The sequence below is a fragment of the Siphateles boraxobius genome, unplaced genomic scaffold (genome assembly GCF_051911475.1).
Source record: "Siphateles boraxobius isolate OS27281-9 unplaced genomic scaffold, OSU_SipBor_1 24, whole genome shotgun sequence".
In the NCBI taxonomy this organism is placed as follows: domain Eukaryota; kingdom Metazoa; phylum Chordata; class Actinopteri; order Cypriniformes; family Leuciscidae; genus Siphateles; species Siphateles boraxobius.
Window position 1 is genome coordinate 6,875,030 of NW_027508855.1, and position 23,442 is coordinate 6,898,471.

At 37.0% G+C, this 23,442-nt stretch overlaps 1 protein-coding gene across 1 annotated transcript in view; it reads left to right on the plus strand.

The window, feature by feature from the left end:
• Positions 1–23,442, plus strand: part of abca2 (ATP-binding cassette, sub-family A (ABC1), member 2) — a 59,979-nt gene that overhangs the window by 20,115 nt on the left and 16,422 nt on the right. Inside the window, exons 3-24 of the mRNA XM_077241049.1 lie at positions 6,847–6,958; positions 7,546–7,709; positions 10,809–10,930; positions 11,341–11,451; positions 13,269–13,445; positions 13,596–13,817; positions 14,513–14,865; positions 14,945–15,104; positions 15,276–15,404; positions 15,506–15,673; positions 15,833–15,929; positions 16,319–16,492; positions 17,038–17,140; positions 19,271–19,385; positions 19,515–19,705; positions 19,830–19,980; positions 20,093–20,297; positions 20,415–20,573; positions 22,059–22,239; positions 22,416–22,628; positions 22,715–22,911; positions 23,139–23,318. Coding sequence (XP_077097164.1) covers positions 6,847–6,958; positions 7,546–7,709; positions 10,809–10,930; positions 11,341–11,451; positions 13,269–13,445; positions 13,596–13,817; positions 14,513–14,865; positions 14,945–15,104; positions 15,276–15,404; positions 15,506–15,673; positions 15,833–15,929; positions 16,319–16,492; positions 17,038–17,140; positions 19,271–19,385; positions 19,515–19,705; positions 19,830–19,980; positions 20,093–20,297; positions 20,415–20,573; positions 22,059–22,239; positions 22,416–22,628; positions 22,715–22,911; positions 23,139–23,318 — 3,684 coding nt within the window. The remainder of the gene's footprint in view (positions 1–6,846; positions 6,959–7,545; positions 7,710–10,808; positions 10,931–11,340; positions 11,452–13,268; positions 13,446–13,595; positions 13,818–14,512; positions 14,866–14,944; positions 15,105–15,275; positions 15,405–15,505; positions 15,674–15,832; positions 15,930–16,318; positions 16,493–17,037; positions 17,141–19,270; positions 19,386–19,514; positions 19,706–19,829; positions 19,981–20,092; positions 20,298–20,414; positions 20,574–22,058; positions 22,240–22,415; positions 22,629–22,714; positions 22,912–23,138; positions 23,319–23,442) is intronic.

Genomic DNA, 23,442 nt, shown 5'->3' on the forward strand with positions numbered 1-23,442 from the left:
AAGGCGAACACACACTTCAATCCTCTGTCCCAGAGTGAAGATGACACCAGATGATATCAAGTAAAGGATTTTATGTACAAAAAAAGACCCCAACAAAACGTAACATGGGATACTGGGGATCAATGGCTCGGGAGAGCAAGGCCTAAAATAAAATAAAAAAACAACCCACTAACTAATTTAGGGAGGAGTCCTAACTAACCTAAGAAAGGATAAACTAAAGAAATAAACAACATAAACTCTTTAAGGTTCTATTATGTTCACATATCCACTGTAATAATGCTCTGTAAGTATGTCTGAATTAGTTAGACTGGGTCCTTTAGCCTTTATCTGTAAATAAGGGGACAGTTCACTCAAAAAAATAAAAATTCTGTCATTATTTACTCACTCTCATGAGGTTCCAAACCTGTATGTGTGTTTTTTCTGTGGAACACAAATGGAAATACTTTGCAGAATTTTCTGGCTGTTGTTTTCTATCCACCTTATTCTGCTCTAAACAATGCGCGCCGCCATGACGACGACTCCGGTTGCCTACTTCCGGTTCGTACTGTATTAGCAGTGAGAGAATGAGTTCAGGCTCTACGTGTGCTGTTGTTGGTTGTTTTAACAATTCAAAGAAGATAAAAAAAAAACGTTTTAGAAACTCGGTGCTTTGAGCATAAGATAAAAAGGAGAGAATTTCTATGTCTGGTTCGTATCAGCTACATTCAATGCCAAAGAGTAGACGTTTTTTGGTTAGCTGCGCTAAAACTGAAGCATCCAACGAGAAAGGTGTAATACGTTACCAGTAGGGATGGGCATTTCAAGCAAAAATAATATTCGAAGATCGCTGGGTATTATTCAATTATTATTCGAAAATCGCACCCCTCCATCACATCACGCACACATGCATGTAAAGGCTATAGGCTACACACCAGAGCATGTGAGCAAAGCGGAGCAGTGTGACGCTTAAATATAAGTTAAACAAAAAAAACTAAACATACGTTTTATATTTAAGTTTCACAATATAATGTTTTTTTAAATTTATTTCATCTATGTTGATTATATGAAAAGGGAACCGAATCTGATGAATCAGATATGATCATAAGATGCCCATATATCGGAAAACATTTGGAATGGAAGTTTTTTTTTGTAGAAAGCCTTTCTTTAAAGTGAATTTCGTTTAGTATAAATTGTATCTTCATTTTTATCAATGTTTTATCAACAAATTACATGGAATAATAAATAAGAAGCAAATATAGGCTAGTAGTTATACAGGACACGGAGGCGCGAGCGCGTGAACTGGAGCGCGTCTTATTATTTTGTTATCAACGAAACTCAGCGTAAGTTACTTGCCTCACATACATGAGAAGTATCTATAGAAAGCTTGAAATGTGTACTTTTAAACAAAATAATTAAAAACGAGCAGAAATGGGCTGCTCTCTGCTTATGTATAGGTTAATTCGTATGAAGTGTGCATCTCTCTCTATGCGCGTTCACTACTGCTAAGATGGCGAGTCAGCATCCTCAAATTTATCTTTGCAGTCGACACTTACAGAAACTACTAGTTATTAATAAACAATTCAAATGTTTAATGCATAATCATTACTTTTGCCGTTTTTTTTGTGGCAAGCTTATGCGTGCGTTGAGATGCAGAATAGGCAACATACGAAAACGCTCATTATGGTTTAGCATTCTTTCCCATATAGTATACATAACTTCCAACCCAACTTCAGTCGTGCACGGGCAGGGGCAGCCCTACTTATTTCACATATTTTCTAACCAGCACATCACTGCGGCGTTCTGAGTAAGTGGCGCTTAATCTTCATAAAGCTTCGAACCGGAAAAGGACAACCGGCTTCCGGTTCAAACCTGCTATGAATCATGGGTAAATTCGCTAACCAGGAAAAAGGTGGATACAATGAAAGTGAAAGAAGCTGCCAAATTTCAAAAAAGTAGCAGAAAAGTCCGTACAACTTCTGCACTATATTCCAAATCTTCTGATTTGTTCACAAATATAAGTTAATTGCTTCAAAATTTGCTCTCTGCCATAGCTTTTAAAACTCATTCACGTGCATTCAAATTGCCGAAAAAGTAACTTCCATTATGTGGAAAAGATTTAACATTCTGCCATCTCATTTTGTGTTCCACTGAAGAAAAGAAATTCATACAGGTTTGGAATTACATGACGGCGAGTACATGATTTTTCATTTTTGGGCGAACTATCCCTTGAAGTGTTGTTTGTGGTATATGATGATGGTTGTCCACTTTTCTATGTGGTTGCATCTTACAACTTTGCCAATCTGTCATTGATTGCAAAGATGGTTTGGCTGTTAGACAGAGCTATAGCCATGTATTTTTCTTTTACAGAACACCCTCATTTGTATGTCATCACAATGTCTGTTATTTACAATGCTGAAATCACACCATGTTTTGTTTTATTTTTGCTTCTTTCTTTTATCTGTCCTCAATGCTTTCTCTCTCTCTCTGTCTCTGTCTCTCTCTCTCTCTCTCTCTCTCTCTCTCTCTCTCTCTCTCTCTCTCTTCCTCTCTCTCTCTGTCTCTCTCTCTCTCTCTCTCTCTCTCTCTCTCTCTCTCTCTCTCTCTCTCTCTCTCTCTCTCTACACCTCTGTCTTTCATTCTTTCTTTCTCATGTGCATGTTCACTGCATGCTGGACCAGTGTGTAAGTCAAAAAGTTTTCTTTTGTGTGTGTGTGTGGCTAAATTCTTAACTCTTTTGGGTTTGTTGGATCATTCCACTATGTGTCCTCTAATTGTGAGTGTGTGCTTTTCCGTGGACTCTAACATGTTTATTGTGCTGTTATTGTGTATTTGTCATATCAACTGTTTCATGCATCAATCTAATGGTAAAAGGGCCCAAATAACTCCAGCAGAATGTGCACACTGGAGCTTTCCCAAATGTCAACACACACAACATAAGAAAATTAATAACACTCACTGTGACATAACCAGGCGTGATGCATCAAGATTCCAGCAAATGCGTGTATTCACACTGAAAGTGTAAAAGCTGCGTGATGCATCAAATCAAATCCAGACGTCATTGTTTTATGTTTTATCATGAGAGATTTGTCATACAAACAGCCACAATGAATTTCTTTAAGACTCGTCCATGTTTGATGTTAAATATAGTGCCCACCAAAAGTTTTGAAACTGGCCATGTATCAAAGTGGGGTTTTGGACAATATTGGCATATATCCTCCATTTCTTGTCATAAATGCAGTAAAGTATCTTAACTTGTAATGTTTTTCTTTTGCATTACATAATGGCAATATAAACATGTTAGACATGCCCATTTTTACTTATTTTGGTTATTATTAAGCATTAAATATTTTATTAAATAACCATTTAAAATTCTTTAAAAAAAACTTTTTAACTCAGCAAGGATGCATTCAGTTGATCAAATTTTCAGTTGATTTTTTTAAATAAATGCCTTTCTTTTGAACATTCTATTTATCAAGGAAAAACTGGTTCCACAAACATACTGTTTGTTACTTTTGAAGCTGCAGAAAATTCAGCTTTGCCATCACAGAAATCAGTTGCCTTTTCAAACATAATAAAATATAAAACATGCAGTTATTTAAATTGGAATAATATTTCATTATATTACTGTTTAAATTTTATTTTATTTTATTAAAATGTAGCCTTTGTGAACATTAGAGACGTCTTTCAAAAACATTAAACTCACAGACAGTGTTGCTAAGTCCACTGTTTTTCTGTGGAATGGGGCTACTTTTAAATTGTTTCTGTGGGTCGAGTCTCCCCCCCCATTTTAATGCAAAGTATTCACAAAATTGTAAGAATTTATGCTGATATTGTCCAAAGGCGTTTCAAAGAATAGGGCATTTTCAAACTTCTAATGGGTGATTTTCGCCTAATGATTATCCCATGTAAACTTGGCTTCCCATCACAATGCTGCAGAAATGGAAAGTAGCTTTCTTATCGCTTGCCATTTTATTGCATCACGCCTGGGGTAACTGGTTTAGGTGTTGGGCCCCCATATGTCTCTGAACACTAACATAATCTAAAATCCACTGTGAATAAAGAATCTGTTTTACAACACGTTATTCAAACATCTTGTCCTGATGATGACACATCTGTGCTTTCCTCAATCAACGAGCTGTGGTTTTAATTGTCAGACACTCTCACACACACACACACACACAGACTGAATTCATCTACTTACTGAGCCATCAGGTTATTTCCCCAGACTGATCTTTGCTCTTTTAATCCTCAGCTGTGTTTGCGGAGCGGGACTAGATGTCAGATATAAGAGTTAGGAAACCGAGGCAATAAACGTAGCTACCTCTTGTGAGCAGACAACCTGTCACTGGAACAGCAGAAATATAATACGCCTCAGTGTTAACGTCAATCGAGGGACATATTTTGCAGAGTCGACAGGTGCTGATGCCGAGCTTTGTTTAGCTAACGCTGCTGCTTCTGGGTGAAAGCGCTGTGGGGTCTTGCAGCAGAGCAGGCGACATTGGACGAGGATACCAACTCTAGAGGCCACACGCCGCAGTGACAAAACACTTAAGGGAGGAAAAAGAGTCAGCACTTAACATTAAGTAACCTTCTAGGTCCCTTCGTCAGTGCCAGCTGCCTTTTGTTTGCATTTCAGGCTAGGCTGCCAAAGTGAATGGAGGCGAAAGCTGAATCTGAATTGAACGATGCTCTAATGGAGGATCACATTTCTCCGAGCCATTCATTAATTAAGGCTTCATTAAATAATCTCAGCAGTTATAGGCCTAATTTAGTCATTAGCAGTTCAATGCAGGGCAAAGTCGTAGTAAGGGATTGTTTTTCTCAGAGAATTGCCATCTGAAAGGTAGTTGTAGCCTACATTTCAGCAAGCGAATTGGGTCCTTTTGAACAAATGTTACAGTGATCATTGGACGAACTAGATTAAAAAAAATTAAAACAAAGAAAAAAACATGTAATCCAAATTCACGTTGCCGTGGTCCGTGACCATTGTTTAGTGCTTAGTGCACGGCCTCCAAATACTTGGTGCTCATGAGGGGGTTTGAATCTGGTCTATTGTTGCCTTTAAGTCACCTCAGAATAATTGTGTTTATGTAAAAAGCGCACAACAACACCGTCATGATGTTGTTTTGAGTTCCGATTTTCGAAGAATCATAATCATAATGGAAGCAAGTTGGTTTTGGTCATAAATAAAGTGTTATGAATTGTAGTTTTTTTAATTTAGTAATTTATGATTGTTAGTTATGATTGTTAACTGTTGATAAAGAAAAATGAAATAGGCTACACTATTGTTCAAAAGTTTGTGCTCAATAAGATTTTTTTTAAAGAAATTAATAATTTTATTCAGCAAGGATGCATTAAATTAATTAAAGACTTTATTTTACAAATAAATGTATTTAAATAAGTGCTCGCAACAGTTTCCACAAAAATATTAAGCACAACAGTTTTGTTGTTTTTGTTGTTGTTTGTTTGTTTTTTTGCTTGGAAAAAAACAGCTGCGATTTTATAATAATAATAAATGTTAATAATAATATTAAAAAGAAATGAGCACCTAATCATATTTAGAGTAATTTCTGAAGGACCATTACCGAAGACTGAAGTATTGATGCTGACAATTCAGCTTTGATATCACAGTAATAAATTACATATTAAAATAAATTAAAATAATAAGGAAACGTTACTTTAAATTATAAACTATTTATTATTAAACTATTTTGATTAAATTAATGCAGCCTTGGTGAACATAAGAGATTTCTTTTAGAAACAGGAAAAACTTATGAGCCTCAAACTTTTGAAAGGTATAGCTTTCCTTTAGCTCAAACAGTAGAGCGTTGGTTCTTTGGAGCGTTGGGAAAGCAAGCACTGATAAGAATGTAAATGTGAACCTTGAAATGCAATGTAAGTTGCTTTGCATAAATGTAAATGTACTCTAGCTTGCTTGAAAATACTTCTCATTTAGCTGACATGATTGCATGACCTACGCAGCATGAGAATGATAAATTCATAAATTAAACATCTATTTCTCTTTATTTTGTTGGTCTAGTCCTGAAAAGCTTCCTACCTCTTTTATAAAATATAAAATAGATTCTGGTTGGAGTAAAACACATGCAGGCACTCGCATACAGAGCTATGCTTTCTGAATTAGGAATTTCTCAGGAGGATTTGAAGGCAGCAATGAGTCCTGGTCCATGGTTGTCACTCCTGCAGTGTTTGTGGCCTTTGAGAAACAAATATAATCATTTACCAGTCCCTGAGATTTGACTCCATATCAAGTTTGTTCTGGAGCAGGTTGCCGTGAGGAAGTGAGTCATCTAAACACTGCTGTTCGTTCCTGTGTTCTATAAGACATGACTGGAAGCATGTAGGTGTAGAAGAGCTATGCAACAAAGCAAGGCTGTGGAGTTTTTTTTCTCTGCTTCAGTGACAGCTTGTCAACCTCTTCGTGTGTAATGAATTAAATAATTTGAAGGCCACTTGGAGTTTATCAAAGCGATCTGACATCTGAAACCCTCTCCGACCCCGTGTTTGCTCCGATATGTGACGGCAGCTTCTTTTTCTCTCCCTGTCTTTTAATCTCTCCCAAAATCTTTGATCTGTGGACCTTGGAAAATGTCATCATCATTGTTTGTTCTGTTATCCCACATCCTACGGTTCCTCTCATTCACTCACTCACATTCCTGGCCATAAATATTTATCTCCATCCATACACTGATCTGTTTTTATGTTCCTCTCCAATTCTACATCTGAACACAACTGCACCTTCGTCAAACCCATTTAAACCTCATTGCAATGCTGTATTTCACTCTTCTTTCACCTCCATCCTCTCCGTCCCTCCACCCTGTTGGTCTGCTTTTCCCCGGTTCTGTCCAGCCTTCTACAGCGCGGCCCCTCTCACGTCGGCGGGCATCATTCCCATCATGCAGTCTCTGTGTCCGGATGGTCAGCGGGATGAGTTTGGCTTCCTGCAGTATAAAAACTCCACGTGAGTCCACCTACGCTCTGTTTCTTTTTTCTGTTATCTCTCTCTCGATGACTAAGATGGGCTCTAATGGATTCTGTTCTCATTATATGGTGTAAATAGCAGTCACCATCACCACCTGACTGTAGTTGTGATCATATGAGCTGTTAGATTGTGTAATGGATCTTATCTTTGTGCTTGGATGTGAAATGATCTTGTGATTATTTGTAGTGGATCTCAGCCTCCACATAACTGACCTAATTCCTTGTGTTTTGAATGCGAGTGTTCTAGTTTAACTAGCACAGTGTATGTGTGTATATATATATGTAATATATATATGTAATATATATATATATATATATATATATATATATATATATATGATACAATATTATGCCAACAACTTATATACTTAAATACTCATCTATAATCTCAATTATCTAATAATGTGTAATCAGTATAGACCAGTTGTGATCACACTAGTCCAAGATAGCTTTTTCTAGTTGGGTTATCTCCTGTTTAATGATTTACCCCATCTTCTTTTTATTTTGCTCTTCTTGTTGCCCTTCTCATTTGAAGTTTCACCCTCTCTTTTTCCTCATATTTCTCAGTGTGTCTCAGTTGTTGGAAAGGATCAGTGAAGTTGTGGAGCAGAATCACTTGTTTACGTCAGACAGGCCCAGTTTGGGAGAGGAGCTGGAGTCACTGCAACAGCACCTCGAAAGTCTGAGCTCAGCACAAGGCCCTCTAGAGAGCCACTACAACACCAGCCATGGTCAGAAATATAAATACATACAGTACATTCATGCATCCATACCGTACATACATGCATACACCAACCGTGACCAACCACACATGTATTTATGCAAATTAGAAATATAAAAAAATATATCACAATCTAATGTTTTTTGTATCAATAATGTTCGGTATCGATAATTATTGACTTTTTTTTAAGACAAGTAGAAAAGTTTTAATTTAAACCATTTTTTAAAATTATGTATCCGCATTATTAAGGCAAACAACAAATTGTATTAGTTTGACCAGTCAAAAATAAAATGTAATCAAAAATACATTCTTTGTCTTATATTAAGATAAAAAAGTAAGTGCTAAAGAAACTCTTGAACTTCAATAAAATTTTACAAAATGTGTGCAATGTAAAAGTGTAAACATAGAACAATCAAGGCAAACTTTGAGGTAGATCAACATCTGTAATAAGTAGGGGTGTAACGGTTCACAAATTTCACGATTGCGATACTGACGTCGGGTATCGAAAATATCGGTACTCAAATAAAAATATCGATACTACATTTTTTGGTTTATTTGACAAGAAATCTAATGCGTACAATATGCACTGAATTGGATGAATAACCTGTTAGTGAATAATTGTGTAGTTAGTAGAACCACTTCCCAGCTTATCTGAGCTGAACACACGCAAATGCTTCAAGTCAGAACCAATCAATCACAGAGAGCGTTCACACACTGCCGACAATGCATTCAAACAGGGCTGCGTTTCCCAGAACAATGCAGAAGACAGAAAAACATATGTTTGAGCTATTTCACAATGAACAAATTGTAGCCTACATAGTTTGTGTAATTAATTTTTTTTAAATTGAATGTTAAAAGTTCATACTGATGTTCTATTCTGTAACTAATTTTAATATAAATCATACGCTGTCAGAATAAAAAGGTTACATTTTAATGGTGCAACAGCCTGTCAGTCCCTTATGAAAATGAACATTACAGTGACCATAGTTTAAATAGGCCTATAATATTTTGTAGATTTCCATGGTTACCACTACAAGTAAACATTTTAACTTTGTGTAAATAACATATAATCTAATAAATTCCAATTAAGGCATATTGAATGTTAAAATGCCTTTTAAATATAATGTTAAGTGGGTATCATTACCCATTTTAATCTTAGTAATTCAATAATTTAAGAAATTTTCTAATTTAAAAGTTCAGTTTAGAGATATCGTATCGGTATCGGCAGTACTGGTCTTGAAAGTATCGGTATCGTATCGAAAACAAAATAAGTGGTATCGCCTAATAGATGGTCCGTGAATCACAAAACAATGAGTAGCGCAGTTTCGTTCCGCTTTCATTACGTTTGCTATTTGATGTTGGGCAACGTTGTGGTGGTCACACGCATTTTAATGAAAATATTGAGCGCTATATCGAACATTTTTTATATCATTACCGACAATGGTGTACCGTCGATAAAAAACGATACCTTTTTATCGCCCAGCCCTAATTAGAAATTAGAAGCAAGTCACTTACTATATATTTATATATTTAGTGCTTAAAGTTATAAAATTATATATATTCTTATGAGAATAAAGAACAAAGTATTCAATTGACACTAAATGTTTACTTTGGACATTCAAAAACCACCATTTGCAGATTTTCAACTGAAATCATGCATATGAAGATTTTATAGACCATGTATTGAAAGGAATCATAGACCACACTGAAGATAATCAGACAGCAGGACATTTTAGAGAAATGAGAGTCCTTTTAGAGTTGCAGTTTGAATGTTATTGAGCTGATTTACACACCAGTGTAAACGTTATGTCTTAAAAACATATTAAACAGTCATACTGGAATTTGCACTCTGTTAACATTCATTGATACTGTATGTGAATGCAGGTGACTGCAAAAGAAACTGATGAAAAAGATTCTCATAGTGTAAACACGTATGACCAATATATCTCCCTCTCTCCCTCTCTGCCGTACGCGCGCTACACGGTTTGGAGTATGTGCGCGCTCTTGCTCGCTCGCTGTAGATTCCGGTAGATTTTAACTAATTTGCGGGCATCAGGGAGCCGCTATCAATATACAGGAGATTCCCGGGACCCGGAACTTCCGGGAGACTTGGGATGTCTGGAGAATGTTTCCCAGATAATTAGCATCAGTTTTTCATGAGTGTCTGTAATTTAGCCAACAGTTTTACAGCCTGTTCACTGACAACACCTGCTCAGAACTAGTAGTCTAGGCCTAGTCATATTTTCGTTACCACACGATGACTGACATATTGTCATGAAACAACCCCATTCCCGCGACCCGTCCAACCAGCTCGTGTCCTTTTACCCCACACAGAAATGCACTGAAAATGTAAAAACCTTTTAGCCTTTTATGTTCAAACTGGAGTCAGACAATGATGGAGAGACTCAAGAAGAAGTGACAACATGTAGAAGCAACAGGACATTTCGGAATGGTTAGTTGATGAATTTATGTAGTTTATGTGTAGTTATCTTCTAGTCTTTGATTAGCATATTCATATTCTGGCAGGGTTTATGTAAATTCTAGGGTTAGTGATGTCACTAACCCGGGAGGAATGTCGTGTAGTCCCTACCAGCCATTTGTTGTAGTCCTTAAAAAATGATCTCTTTAAAAGCAAATATCTCCCTTTACTTTGAACCTTGAGCATTGTAACTTTGCAGATGTTGTTTATGCTCAAACAGCAACATTACACACTAACTAAAGTTAGAAAAGTGAAATCATAATCAACCGCCCCTTTGATGTATTTTTAAAATGTAATTTATTCCTGTCATGGCAAAGCTGAATTTTCTACAGCCATTACTTCAGTCATTCAGAAATCTTTAGAAATTTGCGGGATTCATTCTAATATACTGATTTGGTGCTCAAGAAGCATTTATTATCATTATAAATAAAATAAAAAAGTTGCTGATTTTTTCAGATTGTTTACAATTAACGGAAATTTTTACAACAGCATTTTTTTTTGTAACAATGCAAAAGTCTTTACTAACAACAACAAAAATATTACTGTCCCCAAATCTTTTGAACGGTAGTGTACACATACGCAAATGCAAACTGCTTTGATCAAAAATGTGTGTGCATGTCTCCACTTCAGGTTTCACTGTAGGAAGTGTCCTCAGGAACCAGTCAATGTTCCAGCAGTTCCTGATTAGAAACCTTTCCCTGCCAAACGACACCGCCAGCCTCCTGCTCTCTTCCCCCATCAATCTGAAAGAGGTCGGTCTTCTCACCTTCTTTTCTCCTCCAACCTAGGTCAGACAGCAGTGCTTTTGAAATCCAAATCATGACTCAGCGTCATGCTCCTCTGAGGCGTCTTCCTCTTTCATCCTCTTTGGAGTCTCAGCTTGGGTTTGCAGCACCATTAACAATTCTACTCCATGACAACAGAGAAAGAGGTTGTGCGATAGAATCTAATGCTTTAGGGCAGAGGAGCTCCAGCGTTGCACGCTTTAATGGGTTAACGTGCTGTAGTCAAAGTTTAAGTGTTGAGATAGGCTCTTGTGAGTTTCCGAATGAAATGTTAATTTTCCTCTGGGAGTTTTGTTTCTTTTCTTCTCTGGCTATTTAAAATATATGTATGAGATAGGCGTTTCTAAATCTGTACTTGTATGTGTGTGCATGCTTAGGTGTATAATCTTATTTTTGGGACGTATCCTAAAGTGGGATCAAAGGCAGGAGAAAAGGATGAAGGACAGCATGAACCCCACAGTCCTGGAGAGAAGCTTGTACAGCTGGAGGTATAGAGTGAATGAAACACACACACATTCTATTGTGCATGTATACATACACTGCCGTTCAAAAGTTACGGATGCATTAAATCGATAAAAAAGGAACAGTACACTTTTACATTGTTGCACAAAAAATTATATTTCAAGTAAATATTGTCCTTTTGAGCTGTCTATTCAACAAAGAATCATGGGGGGAAAGCATCATGGTTTCCACAATAATATTAACCAGCACAATTGTTTTCAACATTGATAATAATAAGAAATGTTTCTTCAGCACCAAATTAGCATATTAGAATGATTTCTGAAGGATCATGTAACACTGAAGACTGGAGTAATAATGCTGAAGATTCAGCTTTGCCATCATAGGAAAAAATAAAAATAAAAGTTATTTTAAATTGTTATAATAATAATAATAATAATACTGTTTTTACTGTATTTTCTATTAAAAATGCAGCCTTGGTGAGCATGAGACTTTCAAAATATATTAAATATATAAAAAGGACTGTTATTTTTTTGATCAAATAAATACAGACTTGGTGACTCAAAAAACATTACAAAAAACTTACTGACCCCAAACTTTTGAATAGAAGTGTATGTAATTATTCGTTTTTGCAATTTTTGTGTGGATGATATTCGTAGCTGATTAAATACTGATTACATAAATAAAACACAATGTAGAAAGGTATATTTATGCAACAGTGCCTTTTTCTTTAACACTTTTATCTTTCCACAAATATTTTTGTCCATTATATGCCTCAAAGCACATTTTGGATAAATGCAGCTGCTAAATAAATGCATGAAAGTAAATGCAGTTTAAAAATAACAAACACTGATTTTATATTCCTTAAACTGCAAAGACTAAACTTACAGTATTTCAAGTCTGCAATAATTAAATAATATAATATTTGTCCCACACATTACTTCTTAATGCAGTGCTAGTGCTGCTGCAGTGCCTTTCTCATTCATAATTCATACTTGTTGAACTGCTGTAAGCAATTTTTTTGAATACCACACATATAATGTACCTACTACTTAACAGATAGCAAGGTGTCCTGAGAAATCACCTGTCTCTGTCCCAGCCCTAGACATTGTAAACTGCAAAAAAAGAGTCAGGCGAGCAGGCAGCACCGTAATTTATATCAGCAACGCTCTCTGCCTGTAAATCATTTGCTGTGTTTGCTGACATTAGATTTGTTGGCATGTGTTTAGATTGAGGATTTTTTGAGAGAGGTTGTGTGGTTTAGCTAGCATATTAAAATGGTTATTATGCGTTATTGATGGAAAATGTTAAACCTAATCATACTGGTTACTAAATTAATTTTGACAGCCCTAAAAAATAGTTTAATAATGTTTACTAATATTGAAACTGATATCTTGGTTTGGTTTCAGTAGACAGTTAGGTGGCATCTCACTATGCATCAGTGGAGTGTGGCAGACCACTGAAATGAGGCAAAGTCCCCCTCACTACAGTATGTCTAGGGATTTTTTTGTGACAGTTTTCATATTTTCATAAACGTATATGTTCCGGTTTCATTTCATGCTGCTGAGCAAACTGAAATTACCTTTGCGCAATAAAGACACAAAGGTTGCGTCAAGTTTAAGCATTTTAACTAAAATCATTTACATTTATTTTTATATACTGTTGATTTTACTTTCTCATGCCAATTCGTTTTGAGTAGACATTGCCAACTCAAAACAGGGACAAAACACCCCTGCTATATATACTTAGTAATTTGCTGTAAAGGTCTTTCCAATCAGGGCATGCAATTTTCATATAACCTTGCAGTTATAAAACAATAATGTTTCAGTCTCTCTTTTATACCCAGAAGCAATTACTTGGAGGCTGGCGAAGTCTGGAGGGGGGTCTGATTCAGAAGGCATTGAGAGACCCTACTAAAGCAGCTCAACGTCAAGCTCTACTCAAAGTCCTGTCCCAAGCACTGGGGATCGCTGGGGGTGGAGGAGGCCAAAAATTTGATCCTCAAGCACTGCGTGAGATGGAGGTCGGTCTGCCGCTCCACTTTAAACCTGAAGCTTTTAAAATGTCAACTAATTTTTTTTGCAATTCCTTTCCTCAGAAATTATAGTCTTCTGTTTAATGACAATGCCTCACAAAACTGCTGGATTTCTTACATTTTCCCATGTTTTTTCAGGGAATTCTCTTGACTGGTGCAGTGCTTGATGCACTCACTTGTGGGGAAGGAGGGAACAGCAAGATAAGCAAAATCCTATTGGTCCCTGAGAAACAACAGGCAGTTTTACAGGCCTATCTAACGACTGTTTGTGGTGGAGGGGCGGGGCAGAGGGCGGAGCTCTTTGGGAAAATGAGTGAGGAATTGAGGGATCAGATTGATACACAGAGAGTCTTTGATCAGGTACCTACAAAAACAACACATTTTGTTTACCAGACACTATTTGGTATTTGGGTCACTTTTATGTCCCAGGGGTTGATTGTTATTAAAATTAACCTATACATTATACATAAATATATTAACAATTTTTGTGAAAATTATTTATATACATTTTTCAAAAATTTAAGTTTATTTCTAAAGATATTGTATTTGTCTTAGCAGGAAGACAAGAGTGTCAGTGAAAAGCATGTTTGAGATTAAATATCGGACACTGTCTGAATAAAGAAAAATCATTATTTCCAATCATGTGCATTATTTCCAATCAAACTGTTAAATAATGCAAAGGTATATATATTTGTTTTAGGATATGTGAATGTTAACTGTGAAATTAGCCTGAGAAAGACACACAAATCTGTCATTTTATTCCACTTTATTACTGTTGAGAATGTCATTTCCACTACTGTGAGTTCCCTCACACACAGAGTCCTATTAAACACAATATAGAATTTGAGATATGATGGAAATGACACTGAAAGTGGGAGGTTTCAGAGAAAAGAATAATAAAAACCTTCACACATACAGAAGCTAACCACTGTTGGACAACAATCGAAAGTATAAAGAGAGAGTCTACAGAGCCAAAAGTGCCATATTTACTGTGCCTATTGCTTTCTCGTCTGTCCTTTCTCCATATGTCACTACCTCCTGTCCTCCATCCTCAGTTGCGTCTGGAGCAGTCTAACATGTCTGGACCCTTGGATCAGTCCCACCTCGGGGCTCTGCTGAAGAACCTTGCTGATGTGGAACGGCTGCTGAGGGACGTGGATCTGCTGTCCGGTCTGGCCAGACTGCTTCCTAAAGGGGCCTGTGCAGGCCACCAGCCTCCTCCTATAGCCAACACCTCCTCATGGAGTTTCAACACAACAACATGGGGTCCCAACACAACAGACAGCCCTGTGGAGGATGGAGAGGGAGCCGCAGGAAATGAGGCTGAGGCTGAAAACCCTAGATCACAGTTTTCTGCCTTTGTTCAGCTGTGGGCAGGTCTTCAGCCCATTCTGTGTGGGAATAACAGGTGTGTATATTGGTGTTGTGGGGTGTGTTACCTTTCTGAATGTGAAATGTGAATGTTATTTTTAATGTTGTTTCGTTAGGATTATTGAGCCAGAAGCTCTGAAACAGGGCAATATGAGTTCCCTGGGCTTCACCAGCAAAGAACAAAGAAACCTGGGATTACTCGTCCATCTCATGACTACAAATCCCAAAATCCTCTACTCTCCCATTGGCTCAGAGGTGGACAAGGTCATACAAAAGGCAAGTCCAGACTATGAAAAAAAGTCTGAGCATTTATAACATAGCAATCGGGTTTGCAACCAGATTAATTCCTCCTGAATCCAATTTACCAATTAAAACTTCCTGGTCATTCTTTCATTCGATTTAGATTGTACTCAAGGTGGGTAAATCAGTTTTTTTCTATCTCTTTAGGCCAATGAGACGTTTGCTTTTGTGGGTAATGTGACTCACTATGCCCGTGTGTGGCTCAACATCTCAGCTCAATTAAGGGCCTTCTTAGAGGAGGGTAAATTGCAAAATCACCTGATGTGGCTCCAGCAGGTAACATTCTGTGTTTCAGTCGTTAATTTAAGTTTTTTTTTTGAATAGCACTTCATGTTGTGCATGTGCTTGATGTCTTTTGTTTTGTCCATATGTCGTAGTTTATTGCAGACCTAAAGAGGCACCATGAGTTGTTGAACGTCTCAGACAGTGAGCTGATGAACAGTCTGCTGGAGGAGAACTTCACCCTGCCAAACACAACCACTCTCCTGGAGCAGCTGCACACCATCGATAATGCTGCTTGTGGCTGGACAAACTTCATGTCGAAGGTCAGAAGAAGAAAACATGTGGAGCGTGTTTTGATGTTGATACAATAGAATTAACAGGAATACAAATTTTCAAAAGTCAATTGCATTCTTCATATAATAGGAAAATATATATTTCTGACTTTTATTTCAACATATATCTTTTGATTCTGTATGCTTCAGGTCAGTGTGGATATCTTCAGAGGCTTCCCTGATGAAGATAGCATTGTCAATTACACACTGAACCAGGCCTACCATGACAATGTCTCAGTCTTTGCTAGTAAGTGATCAATGGACCTTATAAAAGCTTTCCTCAAGTGATTGTAACAAAATTTGTAGAGAAAATGTGCTGGTCATATTCCACTCTCAAATTAAAGGAAATAAAGTAAATATTTTATTGTGCTTAGAATATATGTATTCTATAACTAGAATTGAGGCGATAAAATTGTCCTAAAATTAATGTCACAAATCAAAAGAACGTAGTCTTTATTTTCTTTTTTTTTTTTCTTATGATTTTGGGATGAAATGTGACTCATTGATTAACAAGCTTTGTTTGACTGACCCATCCATTCCCCATTAAAACCACGTGTTCATGATTCATTTAGCCCTAAGTCATACATTGTTAAATGTAGCCAGCAGCCATAAGTTTAATCTGTGCTTTCTCTCTAGGTGTGATTTTCCAGACCAATAAAGATGGATCTCTGCCACCCCACGTTATGTATAAGATTCGACAGAACTCCAGCTTCACAGAGAAAACCAATGAAATCCGCCGAGCTTATTGGCGTCCTGGGCCGAACACGGGAGGCAAATTCTACTTCCTTTACGGCTTTGTGTGGATCCAAGGTATGATAAGAAGACTTAGCAGGTCTTTTTAAAAGAAATTAGCAATAGGATAGGATATTGAAAAACGGATTTTGTATTGTATTTGCTCTAAACTACTTAAGCTGTGAGCACTTTAAACGTTTGATTTTATTGGCAGTGAAAGATCTAGTTTCCATCTAGAGTGGTGCTCTAAACTCATGAGTGCTATTTCTGCCATTTGTGGATTTTTTTTTTTTACAAAACTGTTGACAAAGCAATAAATAGTTCTCTGTAAAACAACATCCACAGTGTATTGAATTGGCATGGGTAAAGTGGGATGAAGTTGATGTTTTATTCAAAATGAAAGCTATTCTGGTAAAAAGTGCATCTGGTTATGTAAAGCTTAGTGCGTCGTGCGCGTCAATAAAGTGCTGGTTTGGCTTTTCTGGAAGCTGTGCTTATGCAGGAGCTCAGAAAAGCGGATCAAAGCTTTCCCTCATGGCCAAAGTGCAAAGCTGCTGTGTGTAAATTCAGTTCTGTTTACTTGATGGTGTGTGTTGATGTTTCCATGTTTCTTCCTCTTCTAGACATGATTGAGCGGGCAATCATCAACACATTTGTGGGCCATGATGTTGTGGAGCCTGGAAACTATGTGCAGATGTTTCCCTATCCATGCTACACTAGAGACGAGTGAGCTTAGTCTTCCTATTTCTATTGTTTACTTTGTATTAATTTCTCTTGAAGGCTGACTACTCGTAGCCTAAAACACTGCATTTAAGACATGGTGAATCGCAGATGTTCAGTCACATTGTGTTAATGAGTGTTACGCATGTGATAATGAAGTGGTTTCTGAATGATCTCGGAGTCAGATAGAACGCAGATGCTGAGATTTAAAAGAAAATAAAAAAAAATCCCTCGCTCCAGGCTAAATCACGCAACCTTCCCGCTCTGCTTCCACTCTGCATTAAATTTGCAGATGACACAGCATTAGTCAGTCTCCCTCAGGGGAAAGAGGACAATCATAGACTCATCTTAGGACAGTTTATTTCGTGGTGACACTTTTAAGACCAAACAGATGTGGGATTTTAGGAAAATGATGATGATGTTTGTTACTACTATTTCAGAAAGTTGTAATGTTAATAAAGTTTGTTTTGTACAAGTTTATACATATTGGTTGTTATGACCTTCTGTATCATTTGCTCATTTGGAGACAATACGAAAGATAATCCTAACCACTGCAAGCAAACTTTTATGCATCCTTTTTATTTTTTTATTTTATTTTTATTTAACCAGGAGTGAAACTCACTGAGATTAAAATCTCTTTTACAGGAGTGTCCTGGCCAAGATAGGCGGCCCAATTATACAAATACACATATAACAATAAAACAATACAACACACAATAAGATATCATTAAAAGTACAATCTTAGAAGCATTTGCAAATCACTAAGTCTTTTTCTAGTGCATGTATAAGTGTTTTAAAATTGCTGAAAAACACCAAATGATTTAGCCTCAATTTCATTTGGAGAGAGTTCCTAAAATTGTTTACACATTTCTCCTAGCTCATAAGTACCCACTTTACCAAGAACTTGATGCTACCTTCAGGTCATAGGTTTAGGTTGCCAGCATAAATATATACAGATACACTATCGTTTTTTTTTTTTTTTTTTACGTTTTAAAGGTTTTCTTTATGCTTAACAAGGATGCAATTATTTGACCAAAATACAGTAATATTGTGAAATATTATTACAATTTAAAATAACCTTTTCTCTTTTGATATATTTTAAAATGTTACATTTATTCCTGTGATGGCAAAGCTGAATTTTCAGCAGTGATTACTTCAGGCTTCAGTGTCACATGATCCTTTAGAAATCATTCTAATATGCTGATTTGCTGCTCAAGAAACATTGCTTATTATTATCAATGTTGAAAACAGTTGTGCTGCTTAATAATAGTTCTTTGACAAAAAAAAGTTCAATAGAACAGCATTTATTTGAAGAAGAGACCTTTTGTAACATTATAAATGTCCTTACTGTCCCTTTTGATCAATTGAAATGATCCTTGATGATTTTTTTAAATTTGACGTTTTAATTTCTTTCACACAAAAAAAAGTCTTACTGACCCCAAACTTTTGAATGGTAATTTTAGAAATTTTTAATTATTAAATGGCTGAACCGTGGGCAACTTCATTGTGTTAAGCCGTGCTGCTCATCAAATGGGCAAGTTTGAGTTCAGTTCAGTTTTGTCCTCTGTGTGTTAAATGGGTAATTAACCCTTAAAATTAACATTCTGTCATTATTTACTCACCCTCAAGTTGTTCCAATCGAGTTACTTTTTTTCTTCTGTTGAACACAAAAGAAGATATTTTAAAGAATGTTGGTAACCAGACAGTTGACGGTAACCATTGACTTCCATAGTAGGAAAAAAAATACTATGGAAGTCAATGGCTGCCGTCAACTGTCTGGTTCACTACCATTATAAACTACAATTATAAAGCTTGGAAGATCAATGATATTTTTTAATATAACTCCGATTGTGTTCATCTGAAAGAAGATACTCGTATACATCTAGGATGGCTTGAGGGTGAGTAAATCATGGGATCATTTTCATTTTTGGTGAACTATCTCTTTAAGAATACCTATGTCCAAATCCACTGAAGACAATTGTCTCAAGGGATTAATAAAGACACTACTAATAAAACATCTCACAAACTTTGGTTAATACTAGCTTTGTACTGGTGGAGTTTATAAGTAGTTGTATTATCCTTGTGATTTATCAATTGGTGGAGGTGAGGAGTTGTAACAAGTGTTTCCATTTGCAGTTTCCTGTTTGTTATCGAGCACATGATGCCTCTGTGTATGGTCATATCCTGGGTCTATTCTGTGGCCATGATGATCCAGCACATTGTAGCAGAAAAGGAACAAAGACTGAAAGAGGTGAGCGAATAGACTGAACTTTCCTTTAAAACAAACAATTCCTCTGCTGAGAAACTGAAGGAGTGTCCCTAATAAACTAGAGAGAGATTGAGAGTGGTGCCATGGTTGATGCAAGGTGTTTTACCATAGGTGATGAAGATGATGGGCTTGAATAACGCAGTGCACTGGGTGGCCTGGTTCATCACAGGCTTTGTGCAGCTTTCGATCTCAGTGACGGCCCTCACTGCCATACTGAAATACGGCAAAGTTCTCCTTCACAGCGATCCCTTTATCATCTGGCTCTTCCTCACAATCTACGCTGTCGCCACCATCATGTTCTGGTACTGGAGAGTGCCATACCTAGTTTTTACTCCCTCACATCCTATTTACATTGTTTTTCAATGAGGAATAGTAGTTTGTTGTTTGATATCATGTAAATGTTCTCTCCGCTTTCTTTTGGGGAAGTTTCCTGGTGTCGGTGTTGTACTCTAAAGCCAAACTGGCCTCAGCATGTGGAGGAATCATCTACTTTCTGAGTTATGTGCCCTACATGTACGTGGCCATAAGAGAGGAGGTGGCTCACGACAAGATCACTGCCTTTGAGAAGTGCATAGCGGTATGAAGACCTCCCTCGAATTGCTTCCATGTTCCAATACATGCACGTAATGTGTTTGATAGTTGGCTCTTCTATAGTTCTTGAGTGATTCTCTCTCTCTGTATGTCTGCAGTCTTTAATGTCTACCACAGCATTCGGCCTGGGGTCTAAGTACTTTGCCCTGTATGAAGTTGCTGGAGTGGGAATCCAGTGGCGCACTCTCAACCAATCACCTGTAGAGGGTGATGACTTTAACCTCCTCCTGTCTATGGTCATGCTAACCATTGATGCCATTGTATACGGTGTGTTGACCTGGTATATAGAGGCTGTGCATCCAGGTAAGCTGCAGTGCTGTCATTATTGTGCAGTGCAAACACTGGCCATGTTCTTGTTGTTCAGTAACAAAATTGCAGAATTTGGTTTTGGTTTCCATAATGTTTTTTTTTCTTTTCCAGGGATGTATGGACTGCCCCGGCCATGGTATTTTCCCTTGCAGAAATCCTATTGGTTAGGTAGCGGCCGCATAGAGACATGGGATTGGCCGTGGAGTGGCGGAACCAGGCTGAGTGTGATGGAGGAGGACCAAGCTTGTGCTATGGAACACAGGCGCTCAGGTATGACTCTCGATTTGGATCAGTTAGGTTGACATTTTGGGATAACAGATTAATGGTGGGCTGTGTAGGCTAATGGTTAACAGTTCTGACTTAGTAATTCTGAATGAATCAGGGGTGTATTTGAAAAGTTGAGCCAGGAGACACACTTAGGAGTTAATCTTTGAAAAGTGATAATTAAAATGTAAAAATATATTGAAACAAATGTAGAACCTGTTTAGATTATTTATATTCTTTTTTAGTTCTTTATTTATACTGTATTTTACAAGCCAACATACTTATTTTCTATCTAAGCTTAATAAGTGGTGCTTGCAAAGCTATCGATCTATCATTCATTTTATCAGTTCTATCATTCCATATATCTATCATTCGTTTTATCTATAGTTCTATCATTCTATCTATTGTTTGTTTGTTCTATCATTCGTTCCATCTTTCTATAATTTGTTCTATCCTTTTTTTTCTATCTATCGTTCTATCTATTGTTTGTTCTTTTGTTTGTTTGTTCTATCATTCGTTCTATTTTTCTATCATTTGTTCTATCTATCGTTCTATCTATTGTTGGTTCTTTTGTTCATTTGTTCTATCATTCATTTGTTCATTCAATTGTGCTATCGTTCGTTCTATCGTTTGTTCTATAATGTTCTATCATTCATTTGATCATTCGTTCTATCGTTTGTTCTATTGTTAGTTCTGTCGTTCCTTCTATTATTCATTCTGTCATTCATTATATCGTTCTATCGTTAGTTCTATCGTTCACTCTATCATTAATCCTATTATTCCTTCTATCGTTCGTTCTGTCTATTGTTTGTTCTTTTGTTCGTTTGTTCTATCATTCGTTCTATTTTTCTATAATTTGTTCTATCTATCGTTCTATCTATTGTTTGTTCTTTTGTTCATTTGTTCTATCATTAATTTGTTCGTTCAATTGTTCTATCGTTCGTTCTATCGTTTGTTCTATAATGTTCTATCGTTCATTTGATAATTCGTTCTATGGTTTGTTCTATCGTTAGTTCTGTCGCTCCTTCTATTATTCATTCTATCGTTCATTATATCGTTCTATCGTTAGTTCTATCATTTATTTTATCATTAATCCTATTATTCCTTCTATCGTTCGTTCTATCATTCATTCTATCTGTTGTTCGTTCTATCGATCATTCATTGTATCATTCATTCTTGAGTTCTATCGTTCATTCTATCAATCAATCTATCTTTCAAGTGTTCTGTCATTTTATTATTCAATTTTTCTAACTATTATTCTATCTAGAACTATCGTTCTGTCCATCTTGACCTTCAAACTTTAATGCAATTTTAAAATTTCAGACAATGCTTTGTCAAGTCAACATACAGTTTGTCTTTCAAACTTTTAAATTTAGTTTACGTTATCAGCTTACACTCTTTTGTTAAAGTTAGCATGTTTTGTGTTAAAATAATGTAAATTGGTGAGAAATGTTAAGCTTGTTTCTAAATTTATGCTTATTTGTTGCTCAGAGGAAACTCGTGGAATTGAAGAAGAACCCAGTCACTTGCCACTGGTGGTATGCATAGACAAACTGACCAAAGTCTACAAGACAGGCAGAAAACTGGCCCTAAACAAATTGAGCCTAAACCTGCATGAGAACCAGGTTGTCTCCTTCTTGGGACACAATGGGGCTGGCAAGACCACCACTATGTGAGTGTTAAAATATTGTGTTTCATAGTGTGTTGGAGTGGTTGAAACCCTCTGAACCCATACTGTGCTTTTTATTGAGGCTGACAGTCGTACCCTACTAGCTGAAAATTGGATGTATGTATGAAACTGAAGTGTCCTGCAGAAAATGTATTTATTATCCAATGAATCTTTCATAGGTCCATTCTCACAGGACTGTTTCCACCCACTTCTGGCTCTGCCACCATATACGGCCATGACATCCGCACAGAGATGGAGCGCATCAGACAGAATTTGGGCATGTGTCCCCAGCACAATGTTCTGTTTGACAAGCTGAGTGTGGAGGAACACCTGTGGTTCTACTCGCGTCTGAAGGGCATGGCTGAGGAAGATATTCGCAAGGAGATGGACAAGTGGGTTAACGCACTCTCATTTTACCAACACTTACTTATTCATACCCAATATCGAGTTCATAGAGTCTGTGTGTTGGAATTCACAGGATGATAGAGGATCTTGAATTGTCCAACAAGCGTCACAGTCTGGTTCAGACTCTGTCTGGGGGAATGAAGAGGAAGTTGTCAGTGGCGATTGCGTTTGTAGGTGGGTCTCGGGCGGTGATTTTGGATGAACCCACAGCAGGAGTAGACCCATATGCCCGTCGAGCAATCTGGGACCTCATCCTTAAATATAAACAAGGTGATCCTGTCGTTACTAATGATAAATACACTACCATTCAGAAGTTTGGGGTCAGGAATATGAATCGTCTCTTATTCTCAACAAGGTTGCATTTATTTGATCAAAAGTACAGTAAAAACATTAATATTGTGAAACATTATTGACCCCAAACTTTTAAATGGTAGTGTGTTGTTGCATCAGTTTCCAAATACATGATCAGTCCAAAACTAGAATCTGTGTGTGAGCAGGTCGCACCATCCTGCTTTCCACTCACCACATGGATGAGGCTGATCTACTGGGAGACCGGATTGCCATCATCTCTCATGGCAAGCTCAAGTGCTGCGGTTCTCCTCTGTTCCTCAAGAGCACATATGGAGACGGCTACAAACTCACACTTGTCAAGAAACAGAGTGACTCGCACACTGCAGGTATCCTCATTTGTGGACTTGCACATTTTTGAAAATTGTAATTATGTATGTCTGAGCCGTCATGTGGGCTTTGCGAGTTTGAGTCCAGCTCACATCATTTCCCTATTTGATTCCCCAAGTTTCT